Below are 21,123 nucleotides of genomic sequence, written 5' to 3'. Positions count from 1 at the left end.
TCTGTACTAAAATGTTGCCACCTCAACGATTCATGTCGAATGCAGTTATCTCCCGTGGATGCCGTGAAACTGTGTTGGTGATTCAGGTCGATTCGAAGCAGGAAACGAAACATGAGGCTTTGACAAAAGACCATGCTTCGTCACACAAATGCTGATCTAATGCGGACAATCCTCGGTCGGTGATGGCGTGAAGTTTGGGTTAAGATTATCAAATGGGGTGATCGGTGTCCAGTACGAAGATGAAGGTGGACTACCAAGAGGTCCATGTGCCAGGCCCGAGGGTAAATATAACTGCCTCTTTGTTACCGGGTTAACGTCCCTGGATGCTGTTGGTGACCAAAGACCCGTGACCGACTCCATGACCGACAGCGTTTGTTTGTTTGTTTGGTATATGCATGCCCTAGTAACGGTCTTGACAATGTCTCACTAAAGATACCTCCAGACGTAATACTATGTCGGTGAAGCTTTCCAGGGACAATTGATAGGTGTATGTTTATCTGATGAGTAGGGATAGAAAGAGCGTGTCGTGTTCTGTGAATGATGAGAAATACTGGATAGCGTTGGATATATCGATTGTTTCTCCGGATGGGAATTAGGTATATATGATGAACATATTTTGCACAGACCTGTACCTGGCACCAGAGACCACATAATGGGTTGTATCTGCTGGTGCAGGGGATTGGTGAATCAGAGCGTGTTCAGACATTGTTATATATCCGCTGTGTCAGACATTGTTATATATCCGCTGTGTCAGACATTGTTATATATCCGCTGTGTCAGACATTGTTATATATCCGCTGTGTCAGACATTGTTATATATCCGCTGTGTCAGACATTGTTATATATCCGCTGTAAAGTTGAATAACACTCTACAGTCAACGTACTATACTGTACAGTCAACGTACTGTACTGTACAGTCAACGCACTATACCGTACTGTCAACGTACTATACTGTACTGTCAACGTACTATACTCTACAGTCAACGTACTATACTCTACAGTCAACGTACTCTACTGTACAGTCAACGTACTATACTGTACTGTCAACGTACTATACTGTACAGTCAACGTACTCTACTGTACAGTCAACGTACTATACTCTACAGTCAACGTACTCTACTGTACAGTCAACGTACTATACTCTACAGTCAACGTACTCTACTGTACAGTCAACGTACTCTACTGTACTGTCAACGTACTATACTGTACTCCAACCTACTATACTGTACAGTCAACGTACTCTACTGCACAGTCAACGTACTATACTGTAAAGTCAACGTACTATACTGTACTCCAACCTACTATACTGTACAGTCAACTTACTATACTGTACAGTCAACGTACTATACTGTACAGTCAACGTACTATACCGTACTGTCAACGTACTATACTGTACAGTCAACTTACTATACTGTACAGTCAACGTACTATACTGTACAGTCAACGTACTACCCTGTACTGTCAACGTACTATACTGTACTGTCAACGTACTATACTGTAGTGTCAACGCTCTATACTGTACAGTCAACGTACTATACTGTACGGTCAAAGTACTCTACTGTACAGTCAACGTACTCTACTGTAAGTCAACGTAGTATACTGTACTGTCAACGTAGTATACTGTACAGTCAACGTACTATAATGTATAGTCATCGTACGACCCTGTACTGTCAACGTACTATCCTGTACTGTCAACACACTATACTGTAATGTCAACATACTGTGCGATAATGTCAACGTACTGTGCGGTAATGTCAACGTACTATACTGAACAGTCAACGTACTATACTGTACAGTCACGGTAGTATACTGTACTGTCCACGTAGTATACTAACAGTCAACGTACTATAATGTACTGTCAACGTACTATACTGTACAGTCAACGTAGTATACTGTACTGTCAGAACACTATACTATACTGTCAACGGACTATACTGTACTGTCAACGTACTATCCTGTACTGTCAATGGTAATGTCAACGTACTATACTGAACAGTCAACGTACTATACTGTACAGTCACGGTAGTATACTGTACTGTCCACGTAGTATACTAACAGTCAACGTACTATAATGTACTGTCAACGTACTATCCTGTACTGTCAACGGACTATGCTGTACTGTCAACGTACTATACTGTACTGTCAACGGACTATACTGTACTGTCAACGTACTATCCTGTACTGTCAATGGACTAAATTGTACTGTCAACGTACTATCCTGTACTGTCAACGGACTATACTGTACTGTCAACGTACTATACCGTACTGTCAATGGACTATACTGTACTGTCAACGTACTATACTGTAGTGTCAACGCTCTATACTGTACTGTCAACGTACTATACTGTAGTGTCAACGCTCTATACTGTACTGTCAACGTACTATACCGTACTGTCAACGGACTATATTGTACTGTTAACGTACTACCCTGTACTGTCAACGGACTATGCTGTACTGTCAACGTACTATACTGTACTGTACCGTCAACGGACTATACTGTACTGTCAACGTACTATACTGTACTGTCAACGGACTATACTGTACTGTCAACGGACTGTACTGTCAACGGACTATACTGTACTGTCAACGGACTATACTGTACTGTCAACGGACTGTACTGTCAACGGACTATACTGTACTGTCAACGCACTATACTGTACTTGTCAACGGACTATACTGTACTGCCAACGTACTATACTGTACTGTCAACGCACTATACTGTAGTGTCAACGCTCTATACTGTACTGTCAACGTACTATACCGTACTGTCAACGGACTATACTGTACTGTCAACGTACTATACCGTACTGTCAACGCACTATACCGTACTGTCAACGTACTATACTGTACTGTCAACGTACTGTGCTTTACCAACGACGTACTGTGCTGTACTATCAACATACTATACAATTAACGCACTGTACTATCAGCGTACTATTCTATAATATAAACGCAATGTACAATTTATAAAGTCCAATCCTGACTGACATATCGTAAACGTTTAGTACACTGGTGAAACCCACGACCGTGGTGCTTGACAAAGGATGGGGGGGCAAGTCAAATCTGTGCACGGTCAGCGACGTGGTGGCCGCGTGTTGAAGCGTTGGCAGATCACTCTGAGGGAGCGTACATGTCAATACATTGTGACGCCCAACCCGAGCGGAACCTGACGCCTCTCCATCTGCACTTGGAATTCCGGCACTCTGTACTATAGGGCGACCGCCCCATTTGTCAGACACCCAAGTTGTTAGACAGTGGCGTAGAGATGGCTTGTGAAATCACATGAGATTTACCTGTTGTGGTAATGGACCAGTCCCAGTAGACTTCATGGTCTATATAATGATCAAGTAAATAAGGCCCTTTGAAGTTAATGTCAATAGTTGATCTTTAGATGTTGTGTGCAGACTGGCGAAACGTGGTTGAGTCATATTAAACTATTTGAATTATTTGTGTGACTATTAAAGCCTATTTGTGTATTATAGCTTCTGTTTCCGTGGGGAAACAACTGCGACAGTGAGGTGCAGGTCAATATATTTTCACACATCAAAGTGGCCGAATAGCTAGCTTTTAATAGACAGTACACGGAGCCGTACAACCGATGTCAACAAAGGATAAACGCGCAAATGGAAATAAGTTTTCACGTTTTAGGAAATTGTCTCGATAAAAGTTAAACATTTCAAATGACATGAATGTGTACACTCGTCAAAAATATAAAGAAAAGAAGATACAGATAAAAAAAACATAATAAGCAATATCTTGAATGGACTGTGTAAGATGTGACGAATCATCACATCTCGCTGGCCTCGCAGCGATATCAATGGGGCTCTGGATAAGAGAATGAACTTCATCGCAGTACGTCAACACCTGTTAGGTATGTTGGATGCCATGAACTGGTTATCTGGAACGCGGATGCCAATATATATTTCAATGTTGAAATTACATTTTCGTCCATTTTTCTTTAAAATGTGACAAATCAATAACCTATAACATATTTATTCCTCACCTTATGAACACGCATGGTCATGCATTCTTTGTAAAAAGTCCAGTCTAAATTACTTGTACCAGCTGTGTACGCGAGAACGACTCAAGCGTTCTTAGATTGGACGCAAAGACAAATTACTCGGTATGTCGGATGCCAAGAGGTTTGGGGTTGGGGTCAAGTCTCCCGTGGACGCCAGGTTTGGATGATAAATATACACGGGGCTATCATATTATATATTCATAAATAGCGTCTGTAATAAATATGTACAGAGAATGGTTTGGGGAGCTACTATAACACCCGTCGTCATTTCGTTGTAAAAGATTACCGAGGGAGCCCGAGAAAAGAGACATAGTTTCATCCAGCGTCTGCACGTATTGTTGATATTGAGTACGGCTGATCTCGTACCGGGAAAAGGAAACAGATACTATAGTGAATGAGTAACGCAAACCTGTTTCCGTTTGGATGACAGATTAGGATGAAATGACATCTTTGTTTCGTGCATTTATAGTTCACTACGCAGTATCTTGATTAATTATAACTTAGTTTAAATGTGTCATTTTTTTTTCTTCAAAATTAACATTTCCTATAGGGCTTTGTAGGAAGGATTAAGTGCGCTCATTCATCAAATAGTGTTACATTATTACTCATACTATCAACCCTTCGTTTACACGCCCCAGCTTCAGCAACCCATGCTTGTCGTAAGAGGCGACTAACCGGATCGGGTGGTCAGGCTCGCTGACTTTGTTGATGCATGTCATTGTATCCCAATTGCGTGGATAGATGTTCATGATGTCAATCACTGGATTGCCTGGACCAGCCTCGATTATTTACAGACCGCCGTCATACAGCTGGATTATTGCTGAGTGCGGCGTTTAACAACAAACAAACAAACAAACAAACAAACGTCCTAAATGCGAATATATAACAAGCCGTCTTGAAGAAGCCGGAATTCTAACGATAGTCGGAAAAAGTACTTTACCAATTTTTAGGTCATGAACAATCGAAGGCTAGTAATTGTTTTTTAAGGAACGTTTCAAACGGTTTCCTCATGTACCTATGCACTGTCTAGACCTACGATCAATACAGTGTTCATTCCAGGTCATCTTAAAGACTTTAAGTAGGACAGTCTATTTATAGATCTCTCACTGAACATGTATTTTTGTAAACAAAACTATAAAACACACATATAACTTGTAGCTCTGTCGATGCGTGTTTTATACTTTACGACTGAATTTTTAATATACTTTCAAGGAGAATCTATAATATGCTTTTGAGGAGAATATTTAATATGCTTTTGAGTAGAATATTTAATATGCTTTGCTGACAGTGAGTGTAGACATTTTCTGACATTGTGGGCCCAAGCGAGTAAGGCTGCAACTTGCTCTTACATGTTGTGCCCCTTTGTCTAACCAGGATCCGCTCAATTAGGAAGGTAATCGCGTCTGACCTCTAACATGAAATTGACACACAGTGATCTTAGTAGTTTTCAAACTCCCGTCACCAGCTGATTCACACCTTTTGTTCATCCTTAGTTTGTCTACGTTACACTATTATTTCACAGGTATTTTCTTAAATAGGTACACGTGATCTCGCACAAACTTACATTTTTTTACTCTATTCCTTCTGACATTATAACCCCCCCCCCCCCCCCCCCCCCCACACACACACACACACACACACACACGCACACACACAAACACCGCCGTCATATAGCTGGAATATTGCTGAGTGCGGCGTTAAACATCAAACCAACCAACCAACACACTCAAACACTCACTCACTCACACACAAACACTCACTCACTGACGCACGCACGCACTCACTCACTATTCACTCACTCACTCACGCACTCACTCACGCACACATTCAAATTCGTACATACGCACAAACACACACACACACACACACAAACACACACATCGTTGTAAGAGGTGTTTCAATGACTTGGATGGTCAGGAGCGGTGACGTGGTTGAGGTTGTGTCGTACCCCAATGTCACGGAACGTTGCTCATACGTCAATCACTGGTTTGTGTGGTCCGGACTCGATTGTGTACAAAAGGGCGCCTTATTACCAAAGACATTATACTTGCCTTTACATCAGACCAATGTGCATACATCTACCCTTTCTCTCAATCATTTATCTTACCCTATCCCTTCAATGCTATATTGTTCGTTCATTCCTCGACTACCACTGCATGTCATCTGCAGCATCTAATTTCTCTTCGTTCTCTCTTAGATACCCCATCTCTCATTGACTCCCGACACGTGAAGATCCGGGGTAGAATAGGTCTTCAGCAATCCATGCTTGCCGTAAGAGGCGACTAACATGATCGGGTGGTCAGGTTCGCTGACTTGGTTGAGGCATGTCATCGTATCCCAATTGCGTAGATCAATGCTTATGATGTCAATCACTTGAATGTCTGGTCCAGACTCGATTATTGACAGACCGCTGTCATGTAGCTGGAATATTGCTGAATGCGGCGTTAAACAAAAAAACAAAACAAACACAACATTCCCTCCCACCTTCCTTCTATTCTTCTTCGCCCGCCGCACGTCAAATACCCATCTGTAAATACGCCGTGACATCCCGCTATGACTTCACACGACACGTTCTGTCCGGACTGACCAAACACAGCCATTGTCCAGCTGGTGTCCAAGGTCAACTCTGACTGGGACACCTGCCGACTGTAAACCTTCAGTACACAGTCGTAAACCTACCTCACACTTCCAGTAACGGCCAGCTCGTGGAGGCTTAAAAACTTCCGCAGCACTGTAGTACAACTAGGGCGGTGCGGTGCGGTGCGGTGCGGTGCGGTACGGTGCCTGTGCGGTGCGGTGCGGTGCAGTGCGGTGCGGTGCGGTGCCTGTGCGGTGCGGTGCGTTGCGGTGCGGTGCGTTGCGGTGCGTTGCGTTGCGGTGCGGTGCGGTGCGGTGCTGTGCCTGTGCATAGCTGACGTTGACGTTTGTTGTTTTACGCCGCACTCGGAATATTCCAGCTGTATCACGGCGGTCTCTAAATAATCGAGTCTAGACCAGACAATCCAGTGATTGACATCATGAACATCGATCCATACAATTGGCGATCCCGTTAGTCGCCTCTTACGACAAGCTGGTCGCATTTTACGGCAAACATGGTTTGCTGAAAATCTATTCTATCCCGGATCTTCACGGGTATGGAACATTGCTAAGTGCAGTAGAATGTTGCCTGGCGTGGCGTGGTGTGAGGAGGTGTGGCTTGGCGTGGCGTGGCGCTGTGTGGTGCGTGGCGTGACGTGGCGTGGCGTGGCGTGGTGTGAGGAGGTGTGGCGTGGCGTGGCGCTGTGCGGTGCGTGGCGTGGCGTGGTGTGAGGAGGTGTGGCTTGGCGTGTCATGGCGCTGTGCGGTGCGTGGCGTGGCGTGGTGTGAGGAGGTGTGGCTTGGTTTGGCGTGGCGCTGTGCGGTGTGTGGCGTGGCGTGGCGCGGCGTGGCGTGGTGTAGATTGTGCAAGTGTTGATTTACAGTATGGTGTGGCAAGGCACATTTTACATGTAACGAAGCGCAGCTTTAATTACCGCGGAGGAGCGTTGTGTGGCCTAAGAAAGTACAGTAGAGTCTAGTACACCTACTACTTTTCAAAATCTGCAAACGCCCCGTAGATTGTAATTAGATTTGCGCAGTGGAATGACGTGATCGCTGGGCAGTGCTCACTGTATAATTTCCGCTCGTCAGGTATCGACAGAAATCGTATAGCTGGAAGGTTCTATGTTGTTAAAGCAAATCGGAAACATTGTTTGAAGTGACCTCATGTTCAATGAAGCCCTTGTAGTTTCGAAACACACAGGCTTTGACGAAACTCGAGACCCGTGAATATCCGGGGTAGAATTGGTCTTCAGCAACCCATGCTTGCTAAAAAGATGACTGTTTTTGTCGTTGGGGGCGACTGACGGGATCGGGTGGTCAGGCTTGCTGACTTGGTTGGTGCATGTCATCGTATACGAATTGCGTGGATCGATACTCATGATGTCAATCACTAGATTGTCTGGTCCAGACTCGATTATGTACAGACCACCGTCATATAGATGGAATATTGCTGAGTGCATGAATATTTTACTGATGCCCTTTGACATCTCACCTTTAGTCCCATCCCAAGGTTACATTTATTAGGAATTTCAGTTAGACGAACTCGAATCATTAGCTGGGAATTAAACCTTAATTTGTAATCGTTTATCCGATGTATACCTTTCACGGCCCAAGCATTATCCTGGTGTACGAAGCAACTGCGAAAACTCTTTACAATGTTTAACAAACAAGCATACAAAAATAGCCAATGTAATTAATTCGCCAGGCGAACTTATGCCAGTTGCGTACATAAAGATATTCATTAGGAATAGTCGTTACATTTAATTGTAAAGTATGTTTCAACGGCCTGCTTGCTTACCGTACGTTTCCAATGCAAACCGTACGCAAAATTCGACAGGTGAACCTTTGCTCACAGGCGGACGTAGGTTTAATTAAGTTTTTTTGTAGATTGTTCTATTGTGATTAATTCATAGTCAGGGTGTAAGTCGTGACGAGCATGCACGGCTGTTAGTTGCAGAGTGTGGAGTGTTGATGTACATTCGTCACGGGATGTTTGTCAAACACTTGATGACATATAGACCGCGCGGCTTTGTGATGGAAATTATGTCACTGGATGTCAAATCAGCCGATAAAGAAATGACACATTTATTACATTTGTGTCTGAGGAGTTACTCTTGAGTATTCACTCTTGAGTATCATCACTGATGATCCACGGTGTCGATGTACGCGTGTAGTGAGGTCACGTGATTCAAACGACTGTCGACTACAGCGGATATTTCGTGGGACCAAGAGGCTAGGATCAAGAGACATTTAACGTCTTCGTTTTTTCAAATTTTGTTCGTCCGGAGTTGAGAAATACGTTGTGTGCAGATTGCATAATGGAAGCTCAGATGAAGTGACCTTGACCTCCTTCGTTTGTTCAAGTTTTGGTCGTCCTGAATTGAGAAATACCTTGTATGCAGCTTCCATAATGTCCGCCCGTCACCAAAGTGCTAAATACAAACACACACGCTACACAAGGTCACACAGCTGTCCAGCTAATTACGCCACATTTGAGTTCCCTAACCCGAATGCATGGAAACAAACCTTACATGGTGTGTACCAGACCCTGGTGAGTACTCGGCATTGATGAAGTGAGTGAGTATTGTTTTACGCAGCATTTAACAATATTTCAGCAATATCACTCCTGGTGACGCCGGGAATGACCTTCACGCAAGGTACGCTTTAGGCGTTACGACCGAACGTTAACCGCCCTTCTACTCACCCACCCACATTGTCGTATAAAAATGAAAATGTTATTTTCTTGCTTTTATCACGATTATGAAAATGGGTTTGTCGTTTTCATGTACAGGGATAACACAAAACTTATGACCAAAATGAGACGTGAAATATTTCGTTCCAAAATGGATTATGTACATTTGAGTATTTGACTGATTCTACAAAGACGAAGGTACCATGGTCATACAGGGTTTACACCAGATTAAGGGATCCATATGAAATATGTAGTGAGGAAAGTGCCTCTATATCAACCAGGTACGGAAAACAAATATTGATCATCAAGGGTGCTTGCACTACAATTACACCTTAAAAATTCCCTAGCTCTCCCTAACCCATGATAGGAGGTTAAGATTGAGGTTAGGAGGTTATATTGTGAGAATACAAACCAGTACATGAAACAGAAGTCACTGTCATGAACATTAACACATTGGAGGTGTTAACATTAGGTTTCAGAGTATATAAATATATTCCATATATATTCAGACAATATATTACTGACATTACTGGTAACTTGAAGAGAAGTTGCTTTTGTAATGCCTCCCTTGTTTGACTTTGACATTTGTCTGCGACGAAGATCAAGGTCATTCTTTACGAAGTAGGCAAGAATAAGACTGTAAGCATTTCAACTTGAGGCTGTGTTGTAGTCATGTGAACAAGAGTGTTACATAGCCATGCGTACACACTCCCTATGCTGATATATTCATTAGAATATTTGGATACGTGTTTGTCACATTCACCGGACAGAATAATGAGCATTAGATAGACACTGCCCAATATCACTCCTTCTGAGTCAATCAGAAATTGATGCCCGTCGACATATCAACCACTTATTTCGCCAGACGTGGGCACGAGGCGTAATGTCGTCAGGGCGCTGCAATTCTCTGTATATGTACGTCCTAAAAGTAAACCAGAAGCATATGTTTGTGGGTTCGAATCCCACATTCTCCTGATTATGTTTCTAGGTGTGCCAGCATCATACCCTTGGGTTGTACTGGGGTAGTAGACGGTGTCCTTGTATCACCCCTTGGCTTGACTCCCACAGATGCCGCTCCGTGAGACAACCTACCCATCTGGCTGGGATGACTCAGGGAAAATGCTAGTATTTCACATACCAAATAGTCAATTTGTCTGATACTTCATACTGGGAAACACACCAGGGCTATCTTGTGACTATTGACTGATTATACACGAATCATAGCCAATGTTTGTGAACTTACAACCACAGAAGGATTGGCAAGGTAAGGTGAATAATGAACATAGATTTAATGCATAAAATAGAATGCCTTTGAACTATTCTCGCCAAACTTTGAGCTGAAGTGTCAATACAGTATTTGAATAAGCCGTTAGAGGGGCATTTTAAAGGGCGTGACGTGACTGCTTCTGCTTTCGCATAAGTTACAAAGAACGTTCTAATTATCCGAGCGACTCACACTATTTATTATCCCAACCCCAGCCCAAACCCAACCCCAACACCAGTGAGTGAGTGAGTGAGTGAGTGAGTGTGTGAATGTGGATTACGCCGCTTTTAGAATGGATGGATGCTCGTGATGTCCATCCCTGGATTGTCTGGTCCAGACTAGATTATTTACAGCAGACCGCCGTCATATAGCTGGAATATTGCTGCAGTATTGAGTTCGGCGTTAAACAACAAACAAATTATACCATCATATAAAGGAGGAAATAAAGAGGGTAGCCTAGTGGTTAAAGCGTTCGCTCGTCACGCCGAAGACTCGGGTTCATTTTCGACATGGGTACAATGTGTGAAGCCCATTTCGGGTGTCCCCCGCCGTGATATTGCTGGAATATTGCTAAAAGGCGGCGTAAGACCATACTCACTCACTCACTTACCAGGTTATGAAAGTGACAGTCGGAATGTGATCATTTCTAATCATGCAATCTCGAAAACTTTAACATGGGGTATTCCGAACGATAGACAGGGTTTAACGACTGAATCTTTACAATCTAGACCATCTATTAGCGATTCCAGAATGTTTTTTTGTTCAGGTTTCAAATTTGTAATCGACAATTTGTCAAAATATGTCTCGAAGCGTAGTCGCCAATTTGAAATTTGTGCCGTAAAGCACGAGAAAGCTGCCCTCTGATTGGTCATTCCATTGGTCGGTCAAAGTCGTGACCCGTAATATGATGTCCTCAATCTTTGTTTAGCGGTAGCGAGAACTAAGATCTGATTTTAATGAGATTCTGCCAATCAAACAATTAAATGGATCTGGTGGTCAGACTCGCATGTCATCGTACCCCAACGACGTGGATCCTTCATCATAATGTCAATCACTGGATTGTCTTGCCCAGACTCGATTATTTACAGACAGTTGTCATATAGCTGGAATATTGCCGAGTGTGGCGTTATACAACAAACAAACTATACCATTATATAAAGGAGGGAGTAAGATAAATCTGGTCCAGCCATTCTTAAGTCATTCATTGGTAAAACATTTGAGAAAAGTATATGACCTTGAAATATCCTGGTTTTCTCATAACCCTAAGTGTGTCCGGAGTGAACAAACAAAGAAACAAACAAATACCATGCATCAGAAAGGAGATCCGTTAATGTGCTTGAAAAGGTTGCAAAACATATATTTTGTGCAATCCTACGGAAGTCGAAATATTGTCCCAGATGTTCAACTTTCGTGATCTTGTTTGAGGTTAGTAGGACGACAATAGAGGTTATCACGCGAGTGTGTTTGTGGATGGTAAATATCCTGCATTAGGAATAAACATTGTATTAAGCGAGCCTTGGCGAGCTAAATACATAGTGTTTATTCCTAATACAGGATATTTACCATCCCTAAACACACAAGCGTGATAACCTCTTTATCATATAATGTCATTCTTCAATTCTGTGCTTGAAAATCGCTTTCCCTCACTCACAAACATTACCTAAACATTGCGAGTTTTCCTGGAATGCGCACATTAATATTTTTTACGTCACAGGGTAGGTGATGTGTCAGTCGGACAGTGACAGTAGCCAATATAGTTCAAACTGAAATCTGTTTCTTATACAATGGCGAAGCAACATATACGCAAAACAACAATTGTTTTTACTTGCCTTTCGCGACAATCCATCGGTCTGTCCGCTAGAGTAACTGCCCTTTGTCAAAGGGAAGCTACTCTAACCCTAGTCTATGAGACATCACGGCCAGTGATTGTTCACAGTCGGCCTGTTCTGTCATAACGTTAAGAAGTGTAGTCAGATGTATACACAGCGCCAAAACGAAACAAGGTAACAATTCATACATATTTCGCCTAAACCCAACTATTTTTATTTCTGGAAAAGGTTTCAAGCCACAGAGGTCTACAAGCACAGATATGGCTTCTGATCCCGCTTGGCTAGGCCTAGTGCCCTCGCAAAATTGTTTCGAAATTTTTATCTCCGAAGTTGCCCAAACTTATAAAATGCCTTAGTTACGTCGCATTTCGACACTGACTTTCAGTATATAAGACTGGTTTTTTTTAATAATTGTATCAATTATCCCTGTAGTTTATCCAGATTCACGATGGTTAATTCTGACTCGATCGCCGAATGACAAGTGCGACGCCATGTTTGTTTATAAACACTGAAAGTAGTCCCTACTTGACCTTTGATATTTGCATCTCTATTCGCATATGACCCCAATGGATATCGTTTTTATCCGTTGGCTTTATCCTGCCGAGAAACCTACCCATTATATGATAAACTAATTTATGCAACTTATTGTCCAGTCTTCAGCGCGCTTGACTCTTTACGTGTTCCATCAACAGATCAGTGCACAATTATACACAATCGTCTCAGAATATAGTCAAAAAGAAATGAATCGTAAATTATTGGTCTCGCTTTGGTAGTCATTTCTCAAGCGATGACTCGCATAAATGTCAAATAGCATTTCGTCTTAAAGTATTAATGCGCCTTGGCGTTTCCAGGGAAAATTGTCTCCAGCTCCCATCCTTGGCCTGCAACCATCTAATGGGGATTGGGTGGTCCGATACGATAAACTGGCGAATTGTTTGTCTGGTCCAAACGTGATTACTCCAGGCCGCCGCGATTAAGCTTAAATATAGTTCACTGCGGCATAAAACAGCAGTCACTGTCTGGTCCAGACTCTATTATTTACAGACTACCGTCATGTAGCTGGAATATTTCTGAGTGAGGCGTTAAACAACAAACAAACAAACAAACAAACTACAAACTCATTATCACCTTGAGACCGTGTACGGCTTTGTCATGTCATTACGTCGTCTTTAAAATATTACACGTAGAACTGTGTTAGCATCACCTTTCTGTAGGGAGACGTGTTACAATGACCTAAATGTCAATTGCCGATGGCTATGATGTCACAAATACGGTATCTTTGTATCTATCAAAATCAGCAGCGCTACATGAGGCGATATCTTTGAAGGGAATCCTGCCCGAGGCTAAAATGATCGCTGTATTAACATATGAAGAAAACACGTTAGAACACAGCCCCAGGTGTATCACCTCATGAGTACAGAGTCACGCAGGTGCGGAGTTGCTGCATAGTTGTCGAGGTCGTTGTGGTGGTGTAGTTGTGTTGGCGTTGATGTCACCAACATTTTCAGGACTCTGATTACCAGTTTGTGTTTTCTCAATGGCCTCAACGTTTTCGGATTCTGAGGGGGTAAGTTAATTGCCCTGCTGTGTTTCCATTCATTTTGTATGTTAGACTCTTCGTAAGCTTATCTTTTGACGCGGACACAACATTATGGCAAATCATCCCCGGAGATACTCCCTCGGTGTCATATTTCGCATTACCTGGTCACAGGTTATCACAGATTTATATCCTTTACATGACGAGTTCTTATGATCATGTAGTAGTTTTATCTGAAGTGACGTTGAATAATGCTTCGCAGGCTCGTCCTTTGTTATACATATTCTATTTGTTTTCGAATAGCGATTTATTCAAATAAATAAAATCGATTAAAACATTTCCAAAATTATAAGGAATATGTACTAGAAGCAGTTTCCATATCATGAGGAGATGTTTCTGAATCACTAACAAATAGCGATAACACCACCGAAAGATGAGCGTATCCTGCTCTGTTGGCGGCATCCGTCACAAACACATGCAAAGGCAAGTAATTTGTTCTGCTAAAAAAACCACGGTGTACAAATCAAAATTGGGCATTGCCGTGACATTTATCAAATGTCCCCACATGTCTATCATAAAACCGTGACGGTTGTAACCCTGATCAAATAATGTTTGAGCAAGAGAAGAATCGTATGACGCTCTTTGAAATACCTCAACAGTTCTGACATATAGACAGCAAAGGCTGGAGCTGCTGGAATATCGTTCTACATGAAGGGAAAGTTGACTATTGGCAAGTTGAAGTCATCCCTCGTGTCATACCGTCTTGTGGAACGTTTGTTAGTCTGAATCTGTATCCACAGATCTACATATGAAACAGGCGAGGCGGTTTCACGGGTCTCTCATATTTCAAACCCGCGAAGATCCGGGTTAGTAAAGGTTCAGCAACCCGTGCTTGCCGTAAAAGGCGACTATGCGTGTCAAAAGAGGCTACTAACAGAATCAGGTGGTCGGGCTCGCTCGATTATTTACAAACCGTCGTCATATAGATGGAATATTGCTGAGTGCCGCGTTAAAAACACAGAGACAACAAAAAATGATATCCGTTGGAGCGGGCTGCAAGTTACTAGAAAAATAAGCTGTTTGAAAACCTACTTTTATCCCAATGAAAAGTCTCCTTGTAGCAGTGACCTTGTCGATGTGACAAGGTCATAACGCACCTCTAATCATGTGAGCTAATAGATCTTTAGTACACGTAAGTATGGATTTATTTTCTGGTTGGAACAATGGAAAACAAAATCCCTTCCTCGTTATGCCTGCAGAACATGTTGTAAACACCGGTAGCCTGCCTCACGTGATGCCTGCAGGCACTTCCTACAAACAACTTTAAGGCACTGAACACGTTAAGACCTTTGTTCAAGTGCGATAGGACGGGACTACCATTCAAGCAAAGCCCCTATTGTACACTACGTTTGTGTCTTGAGAGCGTGTTGTGAGACATGCAGGTGTCATAATCTGTTGTTAATTGTAAGAATTGATTTCAAATCACCCGACAAGCGCTCGGGGCCCAGGCATCTGTGAGGAACATCAAACTTACTTACGTCTATCCCTTCCATTGACTTACCCCCCTGAACGTGAAATAAAATTTGTTGTTTGCTTGTTTGTTGTTAAACGCCGCACTCAGCAATATTCCAGATATATGACAGCGGTCTGTAAATAATTGAGTTCGGACCAGACACTCCAGTGATTGATATCATGAACATCGATCTACGCAATTGGGATATGATGACATGTATAAACCAAGTCAGCGAGCCTGACCACCCGATCCCGTCAGTCGCCTCTTACGACAAGCATAGTCAGCCGTCAACTATTGCTGTATGTATATTATACGTTGGTGATTAAGGATATTTTTGTGCGTTTGTTTGTCTATTTGTTACTTGGTTGATGCATGTCATCGTATTCCTATTGCGAAGATCGATGCTTATGTTCTCAATCACTGGATTGTCTGGTCCAGACTTGATAATTTACACTCCGCCGTCATATAGCTGGAATATTGCTGAGTGCGGCATTAAACAACAAACAAATACAACCACATGATTGAACTGGGTAGCCTGGTGGTTAAAGCGTTCGTTCGTCACGCCGAGGACCCAGGTTCGATTGCCCACATGGGTACAACATGTGAAATCTATTTCTGGTGTCCCTCGCCGTGAACTAGCTGGAATATTGCTAAAAGCGGCGTAAAACCATACTCACTCACTCCAATCATCATTCCAATATTGTTAGTTCCCCATGGCCACGTGAATCGTGAATGTTTTTTCTGGGTGTCATCAATCGTTTGTGAACACCTGGTATCATCAATGGTTTGTGAACACCGGGTATCATCAATGGCTTGTAAACACCTGGTATCATCAATGGTTTGTAAACACCCGGTATCATCAATTGTTTGTGAACACCTGGTATCATCAATGGCTTGTGAACACCTGGTATCATCAAATGTTTGTGAACACCTGGTATCATCAATGGTTTGTGAACACCTGGTATCATCAATGGTTTGTAAACACCTGGTATCATCAATTGTTTGTGAACACATGGTATCATCGATGGCTTGTGAACACCTGGTATCATCAATGGTTTGTGAACACCCGGTATCATCAATGGCTTGTAAACACCTGGTATCATCAATGGCTTGTGAACACCTGGTATCATCAATGGCTTGTGAACCCTTTGTATCATCAATGGCTTGTAAACACCTGGTATCATCAATGGTTTGTGAACACCCGGTATCACCAATGGTTTGTAAACACCTGGTATCATCAATTGTTTGTGAACACATGGTATCATCAATTGTTTGTGAACACCTGGTATCATCAATTGTTTGTGAACACATGGTATCATCAATGGCTTGTGAACACCTGGTATCATCAATGGTTTGTGAACACCTGGTATCATCAATGGCTTGTAAACACCTGGTATCATCAATGGCTTGTGAACACCTGGTATCACCAATTGTTTGTGAAAACCCGGTATCACCAATGGCTTGTAAACACCGGATATCATCAATGGCTTGTGAACACCTGGTATCATCAATCGTTTGTGAACACCTGGTATCATCAATGGTTTGTAAACACCTGGTATCATCAATGGCTTGTGAACACCTGGTATCATCAATGGTTTCTGAACACCTTGTATCATCAATTGTTTGTGAACACCTTGTATCATCAATGGTTTGTGAACACCTGGTATCATCAATAGCTTGTAAACACCTGGTATCATCAATGTAGTTTGACAGCGGTTCGTGAGTGAACATGTACCAAAAAGTATCAATACTCCTACATGTTAGACATTATAATAATTATGATACCCATATATTTTTCATCAGTGATGGGTACCCAGGAGGATGAAATGGTCATGTGACTGTTAACCTCCCAGCTTCTGACAAGGCAGCTGGGGAAAGTTGTATACTCCCCTGCGAGTTGAGAAAGAAATTCGAGTGCACACTGATCCATTGACGTGACCTTTGAGCATGCTTCAGGGCATGGAATTGGCGCATTAGCATATATGTGTCCAGGTTTTACTGACGTCGCCTGGATTAGGTTTAGAGCAAACTAATCTGGATTTAGGCCTTTAAAATAAATAAGTTTTGGCTACCGCTAAACAAAGATCTGAGGACATTCCATTACAGGTCACATCAATGTGCTTTTCGCTAACTTTGACCGACAAATGAAACGAGAAGCCGACATTACCCATTCAGAAAGCACCTTTCTCAAGCTATGTGGCACTAGTTTATAACTGGCAACTTTCATTTAAAACTTCTCTTTAAAAACCATTTTGACAAGTTCTCGATTCAAAATTTGAAAACTGGACAAAAGAATATTCTGGAAAGTCTAATAGATGGCCGATATTGTATGGCAGTACTTCCCACGAGCCATGTCTCCCCTATTCAAACGCTAATCCCATTGAAGCCACATGTAAACGATGATGTTCACGGATTCAGCCCGTAACTGTCGTTCGTAATATTCCGTGTTTACCTTTTCAAGTTGCAAGATGAGAAAACACATTCAGATGGTCACTTTCCTGTTCTGGTAAGCGACGCTCTGATTGGTCGGTTGAAAGGTCGTTGATGTCCTCAGATTGTTGTTCAGCGGTAGCGAGAACTAAGATCTGACTTTTATGAGATTGTACCTTAGGTTTGGTCTCAGGTTTTGTAATTGGTTTCATCTCTTTCATTCATCCCTCGTTTTCTTTGTCTGTTACAGGAGCATCAGACCAAGAAGGAACTACTGCTACACTACCGTGTTCATATTTTCGTGGCTGTCATCTTTGTCATCACAGTGTCGTTCGTAAGTGCAGCTTGGTATTTCCACGACAAGCAGGTAGAAGACTTAGCGACAACCCAGAAGATCTTCTTTGATCCACGAAGCCGTGTTCTGACCCTGAGAGACCAAGTGACGGGAGACGATCTGACAGGTCATCTGGCTAAAGATCTACCAAAATGGCAGCTTCCCCTCCATTGCCCTATCTCAGAGAAGGGCGACCCAAATGCAAAGGAATGCAAATGGAAGAAGAACGCCATCTTGAGGATTGGTTACTTCAAAGAAGGATTGATTCAATGTTATAATATTTCATGGGAGTACAGAAACAAGAATCATGTTCCTTTTGATTGTTTTGACCTGGGAAGCGCATTCTGGTACGGATCCTCAAATATGACGAATGATATGCTACCAATAACAGGCAAGTTTTCCTTTGATCCGAATGTGTACCGCTTGAAGGGTAATGGCGTGTTGAGCAACGTTTTGGAATATTATTGGTTGTCGTCTCAAGCTGAGGCTATCGTTGTCGACTCAAATGACCCTCTTCATATATCATGGAACGATACGGTTCCAGGAAAAGTGTGTCTTATATCCAACTACACAGAACCGTTTTACAGCTATACCCAGTCCTTACTCCCACATCTGAACTATACTGTGTGCAATGGCGTGGACATGGTGGAAACGCACGCTTTCATGAGAAAATACTTTCTGTCCCCATCAGGGCCCCCTTTGCCGAGTGGCAATGTGCTCACGCATCCTCATTACTCTGTCCAAGCACGTGACGATGATCGTGACGTCACTGAAACTGAAGTCATGGCGATGACGTCAGCAATAGCTGACAAGGATTTGAATTGCAGCACTCTCGAGATTGATGGCAATTGGCAAAAGACACTTGGGGATCTAGATTTGGATCAAGATAAATTCGCCAATATCACAGCTATGTTGGATTCTATTTCTGCTTCAAAGTGCAGAATGTCACTTGAAATCACTCCTTTCTTTCATTTCAGTTCTGTTAATTTCAAACAAGGTGTTGAGAAAGAGTTATTTGTAATGGACGCTGGGGGCGTGGTTCCCGGTCTCACGACCCTCGGAGAAGACTTTGCTGGGGTCTTGGATGTTTCTAACCCAGCGGCCAAAGCCTGGTTTACAGGAAAAGTCAATAATTTGGTCTCAAAGTACCAAACCAGTGCATTTCGATTCAGCTATGGCACCAAAGCATGGATGCCTTATAAACCACATTTCGAACACAACGATTTGACTCCAAATAAAATCCGCCGGTTGTACACTGAAATGGTTACTTCTATTAGTCAGAACGTCGTCTTCGAACAGACATCACAGTCACAACATGTCGGAGAACTGATTAGTGTAAGGACATCCATCAAGACTTCTGGCGAGAAAACCTGTCTCACCAACACGCTAGCCAGAGCACTAACACTGGGACTCTTAGGATATCCTTATATTCTTTCAGACGGCTTTGACCTATATGACGCTGTAACACATTCGACAAGCGGAATGCCTAGCATGGACTTGTATATCAGATGGATGCAGTTGTCGGCCTTCTTCCCAGCTGTGAAATACTCCATCCCACCTTGGTCGTACGGTAGTGCGTGTGTGCAGGTGGCGAAGAACATGAGCCATATCCACCAGACTCACGTCGTGCCTATCATAAACAATCTGGCCGATGACATCAAGAAAGGTTTGCCGATCATGAGACCAGTGTGGTGGATGGATTCCAAGAACGCCACTGCCCATAAGGTGGCGGATGAATTCCTGGTAGGCAACACACTTCTTGTAGCTCCTGTTGTGTGCGAGGGTACCACCACGAGGGGAATCTTCTTTCCCAAAGGAATATGGTCGGATCACAATAATGGTGGAAGGGTGTTGGTGGGGCCAAAATATATTGAGAATTACACTGTTAGTCAGTTCCAGATACCATATTTTACACGGATGCAGCAATACCAATGATCACCACGGACAACAGCTGTTGGCAAAGATGCAAGTTTAGTCCTAGCCAAATGATGGACGTTCCAAGTCGTAAGGACGTTGTTGCAGTTTATTCTGTTGCAATGAGGTGGATCCTTGGATTCTGAGACGATGAAATACTCTTATAATCTTCAGGAGACATACAACAATACAGCAATAGACACTACCAGTTTCAGCCCACTAGTCCTTACAATAAATGCATATAGCAAAACCCCTAAAAAGGGCAAGTTTCTACTAGACCTTGTGATACCTTAACTATTGGACAGTTTGGACCAGTGCAAATTTCTAATGCAACATATGGAGATATGTTCTTGACATGTTCTTGACATGTTCTTGACATGTTCTTAAACCCCTGCCCTTCCCATGACAAGGTAATCCGTTATTTGTGTTTATAACATTCCCTGGCTACAGCTGGACACACATAATATCATATCAAACAGTTGAGTGGTGTAGTGTAAAGCCAATATTTTTATATTGACTTTTGCCCATCTATTGTTCGTCATTATGTTCTATACACTTACAATAGCACCACTCTCCTACACCAATCTCTTACATCTTCAATACACAGATGTGTTTGTGTTGATCTGGAAGTGGCATGAAGTTAATACTCTGACATCTGAGTTCAAAGTGCAATAACTGCCATGCTTTTGTCATTCATAATGTATACACAAGGAATAATGTTAATATCTGAAAAATAAATTTAGAAAAAAATATGTTGTCATAATAAGATAATGTCGCAGCAATGAGCTCCTGAGTGAAGCCAAACAATAAATCTTAGTCATTAGTGCATTCACACTTAGTCCAGTGAGTGAGTATGGTTTTACGCCGCTTTTAGCAATATTCCAGCAATATCACGGCGAGGGACACCAATGGGCTTCACGCTATGTACCTATGTCAGGAATCGAACCCGGGTCTTCGGCATGACGAGCCAACGCTTTAACCACTAGGCTACCCGACCGCCCCACTCAGT

General features: G+C 42.6%; 1 protein-coding gene across 3 annotated transcripts; it reads left to right on the top strand.

Moving 5' to 3' along the window:
* On the top strand, positions 1–20,141 carry LOC139444816 (myogenesis-regulating glycosidase-like). 3 transcript variants are annotated; one of them, XM_071225781.1, is made up of 2 exons: positions 1–281; positions 18,117–20,141. In XM_071225781.1, exons 1-2 carry the CDS (start codon positions 240–242, stop codon positions 20,133–20,135), a joined length of 2,061 nt encoding a protein of 686 aa, XP_071081882.1. In that variant the 5' UTR covers positions 1–239; the 3' UTR covers positions 20,136–20,141. The 3 variants fall into 3 exon arrangements, with proteins under 3 accessions (XP_071081882.1, XP_071081881.1, XP_071081883.1); XM_071225780.1 differs by lacking the exon at positions 1–281 and adding an exon at positions 8,809–9,152; XM_071225782.1 differs by lacking the exon at positions 1–281 and adding an exon at positions 13,836–13,953.
* The last annotated feature ends 982 nt before the right edge of the window (positions 20,142–21,123 follow it).

The sequence above is a fragment of the Haliotis cracherodii genome, unplaced genomic scaffold (assembly GCF_022045235.1).
Source record: "Haliotis cracherodii isolate W230 unplaced genomic scaffold, xgHalCrac1.p SCAF_6, whole genome shotgun sequence".
Taxonomy (NCBI): Eukaryota; Metazoa; Mollusca; class Gastropoda; order Lepetellida; family Haliotidae; genus Haliotis; species Haliotis cracherodii.
This window is presented reverse-complemented; position numbering and strand designations above follow the sequence as displayed.